This window comes from Sinocyclocheilus rhinocerous, unplaced genomic scaffold (assembly GCF_001515625.1).
Source record: "Sinocyclocheilus rhinocerous isolate Xijiao unplaced genomic scaffold, SAMN03320098_v1.1 scaffold1853, whole genome shotgun sequence".
In the NCBI taxonomy this organism is placed as follows: Eukaryota; Metazoa; Chordata; class Actinopteri; order Cypriniformes; family Cyprinidae; genus Sinocyclocheilus; species Sinocyclocheilus rhinocerous.
In genome coordinates, this window is record NW_015640075.1 from 217,450 (window position 1) to 236,196 (window position 18,747).

Genomic DNA, 18,747 nt, shown 5'->3' on the forward strand with positions numbered 1-18,747 from the left:
ACCCCATTGGCAAATGTTTTTTTTTAAGCATGTTCTTGTTTTAAGCATAAACCACCCTCATTTTAAATTTCATTTATGCTTAAAACAAGAAAAAAATGACTTTTCTAAAGAAAAAAAGAACGCAGTTCTCTCAAATATGAATGCTCTAGATTCATGTTTAAATCTCAAATATGAAAACTTCACTTTGTGTTTGATGGAAAACTATGGAAAAAAGACAGGATGAATGACTCATTATGCAGGAACAATCCCATCCCACCTGGTGTCAAGCTTCCATCCTCTTGCAGCATCTTCATTCACCCACATGGAATGTAGCACTCAGATAACGTCTCAAACAGCACTCTGTTAGAAATCACATGCTCTTGATAGTGGACTGTAAGTAAAAACAAAATTGCCAGAAGATGACTGCAGCTGCTCATCATCATGGTTGGAGACACACCGGAATGGCTTACTTCTGTGCTCATTAGGTGGTCTTAATGTAGTTTAACAGCTACCCAGTTCCTCTTGAAGATAAAATATACACATACAATGTTCCTGGCAGCTCGTCTTTCATGTTCTGAGTTTGGGGTGATGATAAAATCAGAATTTTCTGGGTGTACACCAAAGATGCCACCCATGGAGGTGCCAGTCTGTGAAAGAAAACTGGTGGTGCCATCCTGTCGCTTGCCAATTATTATCCCACCCGCTGCTGACAATATTGATTCTATTGTAACACAGATCGAGATCAACAAAAGACTAGCAGCTTTTATGTGGCATGGTGCTGAGAAGGCAGTACAAGTCTGGAGATAGTGTAGCGTTATAAGAAGAATGAAGAGCAGGATGTTCTTGAAGTCTTTCTTCAAGAAGTCTTGTGTATATACAAGTTTACATCATATTTATTACAATGATGTGGAGGGAAGCATACACAAAAGAGGGACCTATGACAAAAAAGGGCTTGGTGAAAGTCATTGTCCTGATGACCAAGCAATATCATACCATACCTGGACCTCTGGGACACCAGGGCTTTGTCCAAATCCTGTAAAATAAAGCAGATTTTTCAGCAGCCGTTTCTCCAGTCTTCAGTGTCACAAGATCCTTCAGAAATCATTCTGATATACTGATATTGCTCAAGTTCTGAAATTTCTTATTATCAGCTAATTACCGTAGAAATAGCCTTATTTAGTGTTTATCTGCCGCCTAAGATGTTTTTGTGAGCGGCAGCCGTGTCAGTTTCAACCAATCAGTGAACTGATTATTAACAACCAATCATGTAACATTTAACTGAACTTATAACCGACTGTTGAAAACAGTTTAGGCTCAATTAATCTTCTCAATTTCCATATGAAATCATATCTCCCTCAAATATTTACACCAATCAGGATTTCACAGGTGATGACGCTCTTTAGGCAAATCGTCAAAAACGACATCACTTGTGCCACACGAAAAAAAGGATAAATGATGACAGTAATTAATAATTGAATTATTAATTACAGAATGGCACAAACACAAATTTCTGTTATGTTTTATTTAGTTCTTAGTAAATACAAATGTGACCTTGATGATTGTAACTATGGCAGTGTCTGCTCCGAGACCACAATGTGACCACCGCCTCCACTGCACAAAACGCTTCCACTACGAGAGAAAGAGGCAGTCGTGCGGCGATTCCACCGCTTGCCGTGTGAAAGGGCCTTTAGGCTGAATTCAGAACAGCACACTAGCACTTTTTCTTCCATATAAAGATGGTAAAAAGTAGTATGCTAGTTTGCTCTAGATTCATAACAGCAGAGGCAGGGAACAGTTAGGTTCAGGTGAATTTGATCAAGCTCTTCCAGCAGCATTTCTGATAGCAGCAATTTTTGTCCACTAGACCTGGTTCAGTGATGGGCGCGCAGAGTCCATTATCATTCGAATGAAGGCAGATCCTCTGTCACGGCTTTCCAATTAGGACTTGGGAAGTGATCTGATCCCAGATCAATCTAAAATGCTAGTTTTCCATCTGGATCTCTTGAAGGAGCTTGCAAATAGCACTTGACGCCAGAAGGCCACTGAAAACTTAATGATGGATGTAATAGATGATGTGCATCATTACGCATATGTTATTGTTTGCGAAAACAAGTCCGGCAGACAGTGTCTAATGGGTACGTGACTGGTGCAGGTACAGTGCATGTGAAAATGAGCCAGCCGAAGTAGCCATTGTCCACTTTAAAACCTCATCAGTAAATCATTTCTTTGGACTTGCTTTTGAATGTCTATCATTTGTGACCCTGGACCACAAAACCAGTCTTAAGTTGCTGGTGTATATTTGTAGCAATAGCCAAAAATACATTGTATGGGTCAAAATTATTGATTTTTCTTTTATGCCAAAAATCATTAGGATATTAAGTAAAGATCATGTTCCATGAAGATATTTTGTAAATTTCCTACTGTAAATATATCAAAACTTAATTTTTGATTAGTAATATGCATTGCTAAAAACTTCATTTGGACAACTTTAAAGGCAATTTTCTCAATATTTTGAATTTTTTGCACCCTCAGATTCCAGATTTTCAAATAGTTGTATCTCGGCCGAATATTGTCCTATCCTAACAAACCATACATCAATGGAAAGCTTATTTGTTCAGCTGTCAGATGATGTATAAATGTCAATTTCGAAAAATTGACCTTTATGACTGGTTTTGTGGTTCAGGGTCACATTTACTAAAACCTATTAATAATAGTTATGTTTATTACTATTGCTGTTCTATTATTGTACTATAGAGTCTGGCTGAGTAGATGAGGGCTGGTTCATAATATTACCCAGCATCTGTACATGATGCAGCAAACCATTCTTCACTGGCCTAATGGATTAGGCAATAATTACAGGGCTGAATTAAACTACCGGGAGGGAATAGAGTGAGATTTACCCTCCCATCGGTGCCTTTGTGTGCTGCTTTTCAGCCAGAAGAGGATGTTTCTTTTTCTCAGAGAGATGCTTTACGCACACACACACACACACATACTTGAATGCAATTAGGCACAGATTACTAGGCAAGCCGTCAGTGGCGTCTAAACTAAGAGTTGCCAGCGTTTATTGTTTCCTGTTTTGCAAACATGCCATTTTATAAATGAACTTTTTAAAGTGAAAACTGTCATTTGCAATTTGCAGAAGCAAGGAGAGGAAGTCAGCCTGTCTGAAGACTGGGCTTCATTCCTGAGATTATAATTTGTGCCACACACTGGCCAGGTTTTTTTTTTGTGCCAATGAAGAATGAGGCGTCAGAGGACTTGTGTATGCGAGATGAAGAGCCAGGGAGAAAAGAAAAGATGTGGAGCATGTGAGAGAGGGAAACGGAGAGCTTGTGATTATTTATCATGTGCTCGAGCATGGGATGGCAGGAAGGTGGGTCGTGAAGAATGGGACATGACATCAAGCCTCCGACAGGACATCCTTCTCCAGGCAAAGCAGATCAGACATATCATCCGCTACCGGCGTCCCAGCAATGACTCAAACAAGCCTAACAAAGACACTATGCAGCTAGAAGAGAGAGAGTGTCAGCCAGAGAGTCTGAGGGAGACAGAGAAACAGATGAAGGTTAGAGGAGGAGGATTGCATACAAGAAATAGAAAGTGAGAGGAATTTGTAAGAATTCCGCTGTTGTGAATACACACAATTTAAACTGTTTAGTAAGCTGCATACAGAGTCAGAATTTGAATGCATCATTTGGCACACACCCAATGCTGTTCCAAAAGGTAAGCAACTTAATTATGCTGCCTCCTAAAGCTTGTTTTGGCCAGATTCTAAGGCAGCATAATATGTATCCTTCACAGAGAAAATAATCCCTGAATGCATTAAGATGAGAAATTCTAAATAAATATTACTATTATATAAATATATCTATATATTTTTTTCACAACATTACTTTTATAGTATTTTTGATTGCTGATACTGTTATTGATTTTACCATTTTTATATATTACACTAGATTTCTCAATCCTGAACAATATAAAAAATAGTCAGAGTAATTAAATGATTTATTTTACACAGTACATATGTGTGGTATATTGTTATGCTTATTAGAGTATTAAGTAATTTAGCAGTATGCTAATGCTAAACTCTATTGAAATCAATTGCAAGTCTCCTGTGTGGAGCACTACTTTGGCCACATCTGGAGTTTCATATGTAGCGCATTTAACATTTGTCACTTATGAGACTTCAATGACAGTTAGGATGCTGCCTTAGACAGCTACCTATGTAGGTAGTAAGCATCAAGGCAGCTCACTAGGAGCTTTAGAGTGTGTGTGTGTGTGTGTGTGTGTGTAGTCATTCACAGCATCAAAAACTGACAGATGCTGTCCCCAGAATTCATAACAGATTGTTTAAACAACGTGATTGGTTTTTGTCTTGTACCACTGAAACTCAATGTTTATTTCTGTCCTGGGTGAAATGGCTGTCAGACAAGATAGACAATAAAAAAAATCTCAGTGGAAAAAATTGACAAAACTATGTATTTTCAAAAAAACACAATCTACATCAGCCGTGTGCTTTTAGCCTGTAGGCATCTCTCTTTCAGTGATTTGAAATCAGTATAAATAATGCCTCTGTCCTGTTTAATCTGTTTGGTAATCTGCTTGGTATTCACTGGGCAATCTATACTTTTGCGTTGCTAACCATTTGAATTAAAAGTGTCATTATCATATAGTGAGATCATAACACCGGTGCTATGAGTTTGCAGTGCACCACACAGCGCAACTCATGTTAAGTGCTTTTGCTGTGCGTTCTGCATGATATCTTTTTCTTCCTTCATTCTCAATGCATCGCACGAGCCACCACTTGTGTCTGTGTGAAAGTTAAATGAGCCAGAGCTAAAGGTGAGCTCACAAACTTTTTTCTCTCTCTGTTTTTAGTGGAAGATGGCTCCAAAGATGTAGCCTGTTCAACACCAAATTAGATTGTTTTTTTCCCAGGATGCTATGGCACAGCCCTCACACTTTTAGTTTCTCAATTTAGCCTAGGCAGACACAAAAGCTTTGTTTCAAAAACTAGAGGACTGCCTTGCCGTCTTCAGCCCACATCGGCAGCTGGTTTCTAAGGCTGCATCTTACCTGAAATGGAGCCTCATACGTGACTGATTTGGAATGCTCTGCATAGACAGCAACTCCCCACCTAGCGCTTCTTACATGTACACAATAAAAATACACACACACAAATATTGGATGAAATATTATTTTGTAGTATTAAATGCAATACGAGTTCACTACGTTCAAACGTTTGGGGTCAGTAAGACTTTAAAAATATATATATATATTAATACTTTTATTCACCAAGGACACATTAAATTGATCAAAAGTGACAGTGAAGACATTTACAAAGTTACAAAATATATTTCAAATAAATGTTGTTCTATTGATTCTATTCTGAAGGGTCATGGGACACTAAAGACCCCGGAGTAATGGCTGCTGAAAATTTAGCTTTGCCATCACAGGAGTAAATTACATTGTAAAATATATTAGAAATGTAAAACGGTTGTTTTAAATTAATAATATTTTACAATATTACTGTTGGGTCAAGTAAATGCAGCCTTGGTGAGCATAGGAGACTTTCAAAAACATTCAAAAATCTTACCGGCCCCAAACTTTTGAACAAAAGTGTATATAGTAGGCATTACTTGTTTTGGATGATTTTTCTCACAGTTTAACCATTGCACTCAAGTGAAGGATGCCAGGAACGCTGCCTTAGAAGTTGACCAAAATTAGGCTTTTGAAGGAAGCATAACGTTGCTGCCTACCTTTTTAAACAGCCTTCACATTCAGAGTGCACCTCTGATGCCTTAAAATGCTGTCTAGGCAGCTTAGTAGGTTTGGATCAGAGCTAAATTATACATTTATATTCTCTGTCTTGTGTCACCTAGAGATGTTTGTCTCTCTTCTTTTCTGCTCTCTCCCTCTCTTTCTTTAAAGTCTATTAATGAATAGATTTGCTAGTGTGGTCGGACGGTTGGTTGCCTGGGTAATTGAAGCGATGGCTGTTTTGAAGTGCTAGTGTATGATCGTCTCCTCCGCCTGCTTGAATTTTATACACAGGGCTGCTTATTTCCTCATTTCCTCCTACCCCTTCAATACTCATTCAATCATGCACCTCAAACCTGGGCTATCCATCTAGTTTTAGTATTCTTTTAAAAAGATGCAGGGTTAATTCTGGACTTCATCTGACCTCTAGATCTTTAGTAATTCAATAATGCAATTCAATTTCCTCTCTCTCGCACTGATATCTCAATGAATCTCTCAGAATGAGTTTAGCAGCTACCGTTATTTTGGTCTGTGGACGATTGATCGAGGTTTTGACAAATTCGGCCCTTCAGAGCTTTTTTTAATAAAATGACCACAGGAAAATATGAGATTAAGGATATATTTTTCATAATTTCAGACACTGGATTCTCATGCCAGTGTCTATTCCATCACCATCTCCGGATATAAATATGGATTATTACAATGACATTCCACCCATTCTCTCTACAATGTATTCTTTTATAGATAGCCACTCAAAAGGTTTCACAGCTGTTGAAAATCTGTTCTTGGCAAGCTTTGTGCCTCAAATAAACATCCCCTTCTTTCAGAGGCCCATCGTGTTTAAAACCCACAGGAACCTTGAGAAATAATGTGAAGTACATTATTCATGTCCATACTGAAGCAAACCTGTCTTGGTATCTTCTAGTTCATGCTACAATCTCAAAATTATTTACTTAGAAAAGTAATTAATCTGAAAAGTTTTGTCAGTTGAAGGATGGAGTTAAGCGAGTGGATGAATAGAGAGAAAATCTCTTGTTAGGAAGGGTGATTTGAAGAGTGACATTCCACATAATACGAGCCATTGAGGGCAAGTAGAAATCAAAAAGACCTCCTTGGGTGAGTGGTGACAAGCTGGTCTCAGCAGCCAGGATCTGGTATAGGATGTAACAGTGGGACTTGGCCAGCCAGAGCACAGGGGAGAGAGAGAGATGCCACTTTTAGGAATGAACCAGAGCATTTTAAGAGCTGGCCAGAGGCTCTCAATCTATAAAGATTGACAGGCTTGTCCATTCCGTTTCAGTGGCCTGTGGAGGGATAAGGGGTTCGGAATGAGAAAGAAAAGAAAGGTGCTTTGTTGGTGCATCCTATTCCCTGCAGACTACACTACTTCCTGTCTCCATGGGCTGCCCATGTGAGCAGGGATGCTGTGATGTTGACTGTAAGCCATTACCACCTTCCTTTTGGTGTTATCTGTTGGCATTTGAAGTTCCTGGCACTTTGTGGATCCAGCTCACAAGGCTTCACATAAAGAGTAAGTGCGGTGTTTGTTCCAAAAAGTTGACTGTCATTCAGGCCCGCTTGGAGTTGAATGGACAGGACTCATTTTCTCTCTGGAGACGCCTTAGGGGAGAATCCATTCTTTCTTTCTCATCATCTGTATTCACAAATTCAAGTATACACGCTTTTCATTGTAAACCGAGAAGACCAAAGTGATATCTCCGGTACAATATAACAGAGGACAAATTTTGTGTTTCCAGCAACACAAAAAAATTACAGTATTTTAACTTTTATTATTTTATTTTAGCTTTTATTTTTTATTTCATTCTAATTTTAGTTTTTATATATATATATTTCTATTTAGCTTTAACTTTTATTTTTATTTTACTTTGACAGTTTTAGTAATTTTGGTACTTATAAATTAGAAATGTTGCCTTGGTTTCTAACTGAAATAAAGTAAGTTTAAGTTTTTCTTCTAATATTTTATTTTATTTCAGTTATCAAAAGTGATTTTTAATAGTTTTCGTTTTCATTTTTAATAGCATTTCATTTTTCAAAGTTGGCTCAATTTTTGACAGAGAATACAACTCTGTATATGAATGTCTATGACTTACAGCTTTCCATGCTCTGTGTAAAAAAAGCATAATACTGAAGTGAGCACATGCATTAGGTAATCTGTACATACACTCACTCTCTAAGGCTGCTCTGAAGTCTTAGTAACGCATAGTAACACACTCAAGAAGAATTTTAAAGCAGTGGGGAGGAGAAAGACTTAAAATAACCTTAAATGGTAATTGAGGTCGAGAATGTGTGGAAACTGAGAAAAAAAAAAGAAGAAACAAGAGTCGAGGACAGTTCTTTCAATCAAACCATTAGTCAGACAGAAATAAAAATGTAAGTGAGCAGCCCACATCCTGAAGGCCAGTCTTCCCTCTCTAAATTATAGGTGTTAGGTGCACATTTAGAAAGTGCAGATGGGCCAGGCAGTGGCTGAGCTTTTCTAATGCAGTCACACACCAGCAAACATGCATTAGTGTGGTAGCTCTTCCATCTTTTTCTGCACTCCACCGCAGTGCAAACTCATTTCAGACATGTTACCGAATTACACCATGTTGCAGTTCTGCTGCTTTTGTATGAATATCATTGCTCAGCTTCCTTTGAATTTCTCCAGACTTCTCGATCTTGACGTGGCAGTGAAAAAGAAGGCGGCCTGTTGAACCACCACACATCCGTCATGCGCAGTCTTGGCTAAATGCTTGCCCAAGCCCAGGTCATGAAGAGAGTTCATGTGAACATGATCGATGTGCGGTGGTTGCATAGTAGAAGATTTGAACTAAATGTTTACCCTCAGACCCAGACAGGAACTTGCAGAAGTCAAATATTGAAACTTTCAGTGGATATTAATTGATTTTACACAGGAATAGTTCACACCAAAGTGTAGGTTGTTTCAAGATACTTTGTAAGACGTCTCAGTGTTTCTTTTGTCCATACATTGAAACTCAGTGGCATCCAATGTTGTTTGGATCACATTGACTTGTATGGACAAAAACAGTTTAAACATTCTTTATATTATATCTTCCACAGAAGAAATAAAGTCATACAGGTTTGGAACAATGTGGGGGTGAGTAAGTGATGACAGAATTTACATTTTTGGATTCAAATTTAACAGTCTTTACAAATAGCCCATATTATTTTCAATATTGCAATGTGAAAACAAATGTACAAATTAGTTAATTAGATAATTGTAATAGAATAGAATAGAATAGAATATTATGCATTTTAGCACAAGTGTCAAATTAGGTAGATGCGGACATAAGTTGTGTGACGTGATCTCATCCTTAAAAAAATGATAATAATAATAAAATGCTGTGATACATTTTTTGTGTTTATTTTGTACAAAAAAACAGTTGTGGTACTGTTTTGAGTCTCCAATTGGTGTGTCCAATGTAAAATCTGTTCCTAAAGCAAAACCAATTGAGAACCACTGGAATACACGAGAGAACTTTCTCTGTTTGTGTTTGTTAGATCAGTGGATCTTGTCTTGAAGTTCTCAGAGCCATGGCTTATTATGAAAATGTAGAGGAACACACACACACAAAGTCACATCCCGGGGAGTAGCATACAGTGAATCATATGTCCGCCGTCATCATTTAGCATTTAGGCAGGAGGAAGCTAATTATCCACTCCGTACTATCACTGCAAATGTCTCCAGCCTAACTGGGTATTCTCAAAATGTCTTTGTAATTTGTGTTGGAGGAACTGACCCTGAATCAGCAAGAAGGAGCTTCTTCTTTTGGGTTTATGACCTCGAGTCAAGTTTTAATGAAAGACGCCCTGATTACATTGCCTGAGATTGGGCTGCTATTATCAAGAAACCAAGCGTCCATCAGGCTATTGGCTTTTTTAGGCAGTTTGTCTATTGAACTGCTCAGTGTATCTGTGAAAGTGGAGTGTCTTTGATTTTCTGTCTTTATTTCTCTGTCGTGATAATCATGCATTTGTCCTACCCTGTTGTTTTGTCCACTTTTCATTTCGCCAGGTGCATCACAACACTGACAGGAGGAGATGCAATCAATTTTTACCCCATAGCTAATCTGTATCTGTCTGTGTTCGACTTTGTTCACCAGTGTTTTATGTGTAATTCTGTTGTCTATCTGTCATATACGTGTGCAGGTTTTGAATTACTGTATCAGCCGGAGGTGGTCCGACTCTACCTGTCCCTGCTTACAGAAAGCCAGAACTATAACACGCTAGAAGCAGCGGCCGGAGCTCTACAGAACCTCAGCGCTGGACACTGGACAGTAAGTGTCTTCTCAGAACATTCCTGCACATAACAAATTTGGGAGAACCAGGAATTGGAAACTGATTCCTATTTAGATCCACTTAAAAAACAATCCCAGATCAAAATTATTTTCATGATATTTGATTCCACAGAGATTCAGGATAGGGAATTTTATGATGGACATCATCATAAAATATAGAAATAAAACATACAGTTATTAGAGCCGTTGTCATGACGACATCCCCCATCTTATGTTCTTTCAGCTGTCCATGTGAATCTTTTGAGAACTATAAACAAGCATTTTATTTATGCTTTTAAAATAACCTTTTTTGTGGTATATACACTACCATTCAAATGTTTTTTTTTATTTTTTTTATTTAATTAAAAAAAAAATGTTGTAATGTTTTTAACAAGAAGTCTCTTATGCTTACCAAGGCTGCAGTAATATAAAAACAGTAATATTGTGAATTTTTTTTTTTACAGTTTAAAATAAGTTATATATTTTCATTTTACATATTTTAAAAATTTAATTTACACATGGTCCTTCAGAAATCATTCTAATATGCTGATTTAGTGCTCAATTTTCACATATTTTATGTTATAAATAATAATCCATAAACCTTAATTTGTAATGTTTTGTTTTTGTCTGCTTCCAGTGCACCTTGAACACATTTCTAGTCAATACTTAATTACGAGTGTGACATGTCTGTACCACAGTGTTGTGTGGAGCTCTCTTTTCTCTTGACGCAGAAGTCAAGAGGAAATGCCCCTAATAAACACGCACATCCCCCTACACCTATTGCAAGAGTAAATCCCATTAAACTGCACTGCCCTGACCCTGCTTCCTTTTCCATGTCGGACCTGAAGTGCAGCTATGCATAAGCTCACAGCTTCTCTGTCTGGTTACGCCGCTTCAGACCTGCCTCATCTCTATGCCTGGTGACACACGTGTGTGCTTGTGAACCCAGTGTTCCTAGCTCATCACAAACCCCTGCTGTAGGGAGACGGGCATGTCACGTCTGTGGTCTATAAGAGGATTTGAGAGATTTTATTTATTAATTTATTCTCTTTCCTACTTTTCTGCAAATGTGTTTCTAGGCTCACTACCATCTCCTAGTGGCCATGGTGTGGTATTGCAACAACTTAATTACTATCTCAGGGGCACTGGTTGAGGAATAGACATTTCTTGTGTCACATAAAGGTTTTGTGATTCATGGGGTTGGAGTGAAAATGCACACAAGTCTAACGGGGAACAAATGGCTATTTACTGGATTGCAGTTTCCCAGAATAGAGGAGCTTTTTCTTGCACACATACTCGGACAGGCATATTCCTGTTCTGAAAGATTTGCAGAGCTGCATGTCTGGCTGAGCATAAGTTGACTTGACTTAATGAAATGAATGCAGTGGAAAAATGTCTGAATCACTGGCTTAATACAGTCTTTTCCTCTCATTTCTACAGTGGTCGAACTATATCCGGGCGACAGTGCGTAAGGAGAAAGGACTGCCAATCCTCGTCGAGCTCTTGCGCTCGGACTCAGACAAGGTGGTGCGAGCTGTGGCCATCGCTCTGAGGAACCTGTCCATCGACCGCCGCAACAAAGACCTAATAGGCAAGAGTAGCATTTCTAGATCATTAGTGCCCATAATGTTAAACACATATTTACATGATACTTAAATGTGCACTCAGAATTTTTTTTCCTTATTAAAAAGTTTTGCACAAAAAGTCAGATTTAGTCATTTAAAGGGATACTCCACCCCAAAATGAAAATGTTGTCATTAATCACTTACCCCCATGTCGTTCCAACCCCGTAAAAGCTTCGTTCGTCTTCGGAACACAATTTAAGATATTTTGGATGAAAACCGGGAGGCTTGTGACTGTCCCATTGACTGCCAAGTAAATTACACTGTCAAGGTCCAGAAAAGTATGAAAGACATCGTCAGAATAGTCCATCTGCCATCAGTGGTTCAACCGTAACGTTATGAAGCGATGAGAATACTTTTTGTAAGCGAAGAAAACAAAAATAACACCTTTATTCAACAATTCGTCTCCTCTGTCTCCGCATCACTGTAGCGCCATTTTGGAGAATAACCACTGAACGCAAGCAGCGTACGCTATTCTGTGTCAGCCGCGACACAAGGATACGTTTTCTACGAGTATTCACGCTTTGATTTGAACGAAAATAGCGCATCCGTGCAGCGCGGCTGACACAGAATAGCATACGCTGCTTGCGTTCAGTGGTTATTCTCCAAAATGGCGCTACGGTTATACGGAGAGACACAGAGGAGATGAATTGTTGAATAAAGTCGTTATTTTTGTTTTCTTCGCGTACAAAAAGTATTCTCGTCGCTTCATAACGTTACGGTTGAACCACTGATGGCAGATGGACTATTCTGACGATGTCTTTCATACTTTTCTGGACCTTGACAGTGTAATTTACTTGGCAGTCAATGGGACAGTCACAAGCCTCCCGGTTTTCATCCAAAATATCTTAAATTGTGTTCCGAAGACGAACGAAGCTTTTAGGGGTTTGGAACGACATGGGGGTAAGTGATTCATGACAAAATTTTCATTTTGGTGTGGAGTATCCCTTTAACGGTATGATTTTGTAATGTTTTTGAAAGACGTCTCTCATGCTCACCAAGTCTGCATTTATTTTATCTGTATTTTTAAGCATACAGTAAAAATAGTAATATTGTGAAATATTATTACAGTTTATAATAATTGTTTTCTATATTAAAAAAAATCTAAAATGTAATTAAATCCTGTTATAGTAAAGCTGAATTTTCAGCAGTCATTACTCCATTACTTCATGGTAACTGCAACTTGCTTGACATTCTTTCAGAGCGGAATCTTTCATTTTTTGTATATTATCATCTTCAGGGAGTTATGCTATGAGGGACTTGGTCAGCAACTTGCCCAGCGGACAGCAGCGGCCAGCCAAGAACCTGGAGGAGGATACAGTGGTGGCCATCCTCAACACAATCCATGAAATCATCATTGACAGCTCTGAGAACGCCCGCTCTCTCATTACTGCTCAAGCAATCGACAAACTAGTGGCCATCAACAGGACCAGGTAAGAAGGGAACAGAGAATGGACCAAGATTATGGTAATGACACAATATATGGTCTCTCTTTGATCAGAGTTAAGCTTTATTCACACTGTAAGTTTCTGATTTCTGCTCAAACCAGATATTTTGTGAAACTAGAATATTAAATTTAAAAAGCTTTAACATTTTAACCTTTATTTTCACTTTTCATCTTTCTATGTTATAATTGATTTTTAGATCAAGCCAACTATCTGCGGTATTTTCACTTCAACCAATTATGATTTCTTAAGGCTTGCTTAGTTCTGTATGTACACAAACAACAGGTTTTTGATCTGTGTAAACATCTTATGTTAGTTTGGGTCCTCCTTAACTGGCAGAGAAAAACAGCAACAAGAGTTGCTGCTTTTTGAAGTGTCTTATTTTTATCACCACACATGTCATCTTTAATATATGCGTGTTAAAAACTGAATATTAAATGGTGCAGTGCTGTAGATATCAAAAGCAGCAGAGACCTCCGGAGAGTGAGCCATATGTTAAACAAACAACCTCCATCCTTTCCACATGTGACCTCATTTAAAACTGCACATCATTTATACCATTTCTGCCTGAGCATGATTTTACCCAAAACTAAATATTGATTGTAAGAGATTAACTTTTTAAAGAGTACATGCTAGACTGGAGAGTGGCTACACGGCCTCTCTCTATCTCTCTCTGACTCTTTGAAGTCGTAGGCTCCTGGTAATTAAGTGAGGATCACAGGAAAAGCTAATGAAGTGAAAAGAGAGAAATCTGTGGCCACGGGTTAGAGATTGGAGCCACAGTGACACTGCGATGCTGGGAGGGGAATAGATGACTTTGAATTTGAGAGTTATTCCACTGGGCTCTGGATTCTGCATAACTCTTTTCCCTCCATGTTTATGCATTGCAGCCAGTCAGCAAGGGAAACCAAAGCTGCTTCACATGTACTACAGACGGTTTGGAGCTATAAGGAGCTGAGAAATGCCCTGACCAAGGATGGCTGGAATAAAACACACTTCCAAGTAGAGTGAAGCATAAACACACACAAACACTCTGATTTCTCAGTTATTCCTAAACCAAAGTGTAAAGTGGAGAAAGGTAAATCCCATGAAGAAATTTCCAGGTCACACTTCACTTTAAAATGTAAAGAAAAACTAAGAAATTAATAAGAAAATATTTGCATAGTGAAAATTGAGTGTTAATGGAGTGTCATTTTCATGATAATCAAGCAGAATTGTCCCCCAAAATTCTCATGCCCTCTCAAATTTCTCAAAAAAAAAAAAAAAGTCTTGTTCTCATTAATTTAATACATTCCTGAGTGGACACAATGATTTTTTTTATTTTTTTTTTTACATTTTTAAATATATATAATATGAAATGATATTAAAGGTCACATAAATAATAATTAATAATTATTATAAATATATTCAGTGAAACAAATACTGCTATGATGTATACTTCATTTATGCTGTATTTGACAAATGTACATTAATTATATTATGAAAGTGTTCTCATTTCAAATGTCACATATTTTTCACATCACAGTATTTTTTGTCGAACGAGAATGAGATCAAATGTGCTTAAGTTTATTTATTGTGCCTAGGTGCCAGTAAAATTATTTCAGAATGCAAAAAATCACGATGGTCAAAATAATAGATCTCATTTCCTTGATGCAAAATAAATTTTTTCGAAAGAAAGTGAAATATGATTCAGACATTTCTTGATGGTTTCTGTGAGATTCACATTCTATTGTGACTATCCTTTGCATCCCTTACTGTACATATTTTATGAAGAAAGAGACCTAGTTTGTCCTAATCCAAGTGCTTTTTGTGAAGGTTTGTCACTCTGTCCTGTGTTTCTGAAACATTCTCCTCTTGATCCTTCTCAGCCGATACCGACTGGCACTCCCAAAGGATCTAAGAGTTGCAAGCCTGGCTACGACGATACTACACTCCCCTTGATGGAGACGAACCAAGGTTAGCGTAAGACCCCAAACAGAGACTTTACACACCCTGATAGCAGCGAATCTGGGTGCTCAGGGGAGTTCTGGCGGTTCAGGTGCACCTGAGCGAGCATATCTTCTGAACTCTACTACTTTCTGTGTTTTAACACACGGCAGAATGCTTGATCTCTCACCCCCGCTGCTCAGCTGGTGTGTGCAGCTGCCGCATCTCTTGTGCTTTAATCGGTCATTTGAGTGGTTCATATGATACAGAATGATTTATGAGGATCAGACAGCAGATTAATGGGCCTCAATGTAGGAGCTCATTATTCATTCACTCTCAAGTAAAATGATGGTAAATTACTGCAGTGCTGCAATAAAAAGCACCATCCGTCCACCCAGGGCACATCTCATTGAGAGAGGAGTTAACATGACAGCTTTGGCTTTTTTTTTTTTTTATTGCTGCTGTTAGCATGGATACTCATGACAGTGATACATTTGATCACTTCCATCAGTCCCATGCCATTACCTGCTTGCCTTACTATGGAGAATTGAGCACAACAGTGACCGCCCATCTTTTCGGAAGCCTTTGTTTCAGGAGCATTTTTCTCATTCATTTTCTCTATAGCTGAATTAAAAATCTATAAAAAGGTCTTAAACCAAACTAACCACTATGAACTACTCATCCGTGAACCATTCTGAAGGATTTTATTGAATCAGCACAATAAAATATGAAACTTTTAACTTAAGATTGTTTGTGAGTATAAAATACATGTTTTAAAGGCCCATTCACACCAAGAACGATAACTATAAAGATAACTATATTAGCGTCCACACCAGCAGACGATATCGTCTGTTTATTCCAAGCGCACTCTTGTCTGCCACTTTAAACTCTAGAGCTCGTGATAGCAGGATTGATTCTGATTGGCTGTCAATGTTTTTATCGTTCATCAGCTGGAAAAAAAATCGTTCTGGAAGTGATTCCAACGATATAGTTTCTCTGTGCCTTTATCGTTATAGCTGTGGTGTGGACTCTGCTAATCTTTAATATTGAGAACGATTTTTTGAACTATATCTTTATTGCTATCTTTATAGTTATCGTCCTTGGTGTGAACAGGACTTAAGTGTATTATTTAATCTAAAACGCAGTACAAACTGTAATATTGTGAAATTGTATTCCAATTTAAAATAACTTATCTATTTTGATATATTTTAAAATGTAATTTATTGTTGTGATGGCAAAGCTGAATTTTCAGCAGCCATTACTCAGTCTTCAGTGTCACATGATCCTTCAGAAATCATTCTAATATGCTGATTTGCTGCTCAAGAATCATTACTTATTATTATCTCACTTGAAAATGGTTTGATTTGATTGTAATTCCTATGCTTTATGGTAGTGGGCGGTTACTGTTGAGTCAGATTGCCGCTGTTCTCACTTCCTTTGTCTTCTCTGATTGGTGTCTCTCACTTCAGAATTGTGGATAGTTTAGGATTTTACGGAGAATTATGTATTTAAACTATTTTTAGATTTTAGATTTTTATACTTAAATTGACATTCTAAAATTGAGCATTCGTATTAGTGATGTGAAAAATCCAGCCTGTAAAATGCTTTTCAGACAACAGAGGGTGTAGCGGTGGGGATGTGATACCTATGGATGAACTCGGTCCAGGTAAGACAATGTCGGCATGCTCTCAAAAAAACTAAATCTTACAGACTAATGTGGTTTTAAGAGAATACAAAACCATAATCCCTCTAATTCCATTGACCCTAAAATTTCTCCCAAGCAATGTTGTGTTTAGATTTAAAAGTAGTTTTTCTAACCGCATTTCTTTTTATCTGAAGAGTTTCATTCCAACGCTGTCTGCAATACCCCTCTTTTAATAAGATGTTTGTAGTGTTGTTGTGTTTGGTGTGTTTTGGGCCAATGAAAATTTGAACAGAAGCACTATTGCTTGTTCACTACAGAGTAACACCTCTTCATTATGGCGCCGTCTCTCTGATCTTCTCCACTGAAGCAGCATCCTCTCCAAGCCTGACTGACAATAATTGGACAGAGGCTGAAGATGGGGTGCTGCTTTAGTGGGTAGAAGTAAGTGATGAAATGGCAGTGACTGTGAGGGACAGCTCATACACACGGCCTGCATGAACACACACAAAACCCGCACAGTAATCACACACATCACATGCTCAGCTGTGAGCACCAGAACATCTGTGAATGCAGCACCTACGGGATGCTCCCAGTTGAAGGTTGAGGGATTCGTTTCTGTTTGTTTGAAGAGCCATGCTGAGGGTGCTGACACACCGATCATGATACCAGAGCTTTTCTGCTTTCTTTCCCTCATTAGATGGCTATTCGACGATTGACCAGAGAGACAAAGACTCCAAGTACAAAAGCAGCGACGGCTCATCTGATCTGCAGGAGCGGGAGCCGTTAAAGGTCAGAGCTGAAGTGTCAGAAGTGAGACACGTTTCTACATCTGTTTAATCTGAGAAGGCACTGTATGTGACAATGCTATCTGTGGTAGTGTGGTAATATCCTGTCTGTCTCATTAGCTGCTTCAGGCACCAACACTGCAAGTTGTGCAGAGAAAAGAGAAATTATATATTAACAGTGAATTTGGGTTGGAGCCACGGTGAAGTGGTTAGACTTAACTTCCCCTCATACAGTCTGTTGTTAGCTCCATGTGGTGCTTAAAAAGATAATTAAATGTCAGCTTTGTGATTTTTTAAAGTTATTAATGTAGAGATGATTAAGAAACTGCCTGGTACTACTATTTTCCCCCTCTGACTGTCATCTGTAGGAGAGGTCGACTTGCATATCAAGTGCCTCTGCAACAGTAGATTGAGTTCTGAGAAATTATATATTAACAGTGAATTTGGGTTGGAGCCACGGTGAAGCAGTTAGACTTAACTTCCCCTCATACAGTCTGTTGTTAGCTCCATGTGGTGCTTAAAAAGATAATTAAATGTCAGCTTTGTGATTTTTTTAAGTTATTAATGTAGAGATGATTAAGAAACTGCCTGGTACTACTATTTTCCCCCTCTGACTGTCATCTGTAGGAGAGGTCGACTTGCATATCAAGTGCCTCTGCAACAGTAGATTGAGTTCTCTTACTCCTTCTTGACTTTATATGGATTCATCTCATATAATCAGTGTTATCAGAGTCCAGTGTGAGAGTGATTCACATTACTGTGTCTGCATTCGAAAGAGGCCACACTGTGCTCATAGATGAGCGTGTTCATGGACGCCTCTGCATTGTTGACGACTACATTTCTGTACCATCTGTAGTCCGTCTCAGCATTGTGACAGGGCTTTGTATCTCAACAGCTGCCTGCCATATTTCTTTGTTAGACTTTCCGAACGCTTTAATAGATGTCATGACAAATTCTGATTCCTGTCGCTTCGACTGTCAGAACGTCAACTGAACAAACAGATTCATTCTTTTCTATTGTCACAATATTTGGCAGACATTAAGGATTTATTTCCCTACTAATACAATGAAGTTGCTCCCTCTAGGGGACCTTGCTGGCACAACACGCATGTATACCTAAAAATCATGCCGATCAAAGTTTTGTTGTTTTCAGAATGGATCTTTGTTCGGTTCTGCATGCATTCACTTCAATTACCTTTCTCTTCTATAATTTCAAACTGTTTATTTTCCCCTTGAGCTTCCCCTGCTGCAAGGACTAACTCTGGCCTTTCTCTGTGTGTTTAAA

At 38.3% G+C, this 18,747-nt stretch overlaps 1 protein-coding gene across 8 annotated transcripts in view; it reads left to right on the top strand.

The window, feature by feature from the left end:
- LOC107752493 (armadillo repeat protein deleted in velo-cardio-facial syndrome homolog) overlaps positions 1 to 18,747 on the top strand; it is a 129,874-nt gene that overhangs the window by 108,815 nt on the left and 2,312 nt on the right. For 5 of the 8 annotated variants that reach the window (XM_016568476.1, XM_016568480.1, XM_016568479.1 and 2 more), the window contains 7 exons: positions 9,913 to 10,040; positions 11,481 to 11,631; positions 12,903 to 13,095; positions 13,998 to 14,109; positions 14,976 to 15,063; positions 16,646 to 16,699; positions 17,376 to 17,488. In XM_016568476.1, the coding sequence (XP_016423962.1) occupies positions 9,913 to 10,040; positions 11,481 to 11,631; positions 12,903 to 13,095; positions 13,998 to 14,109; positions 14,976 to 15,063; positions 16,646 to 16,699; positions 17,376 to 17,488 (839 nt within the window). The remainder of the gene's footprint in view (positions 1 to 9,912; positions 10,041 to 11,480; positions 11,632 to 12,902; positions 13,096 to 13,997; positions 14,110 to 14,975; positions 15,064 to 16,645; positions 16,700 to 17,375; positions 17,489 to 18,747) is intronic. The other 3 variants (XM_016568483.1, XM_016568481.1, XM_016568478.1) reach the window with 2 other exon arrangements.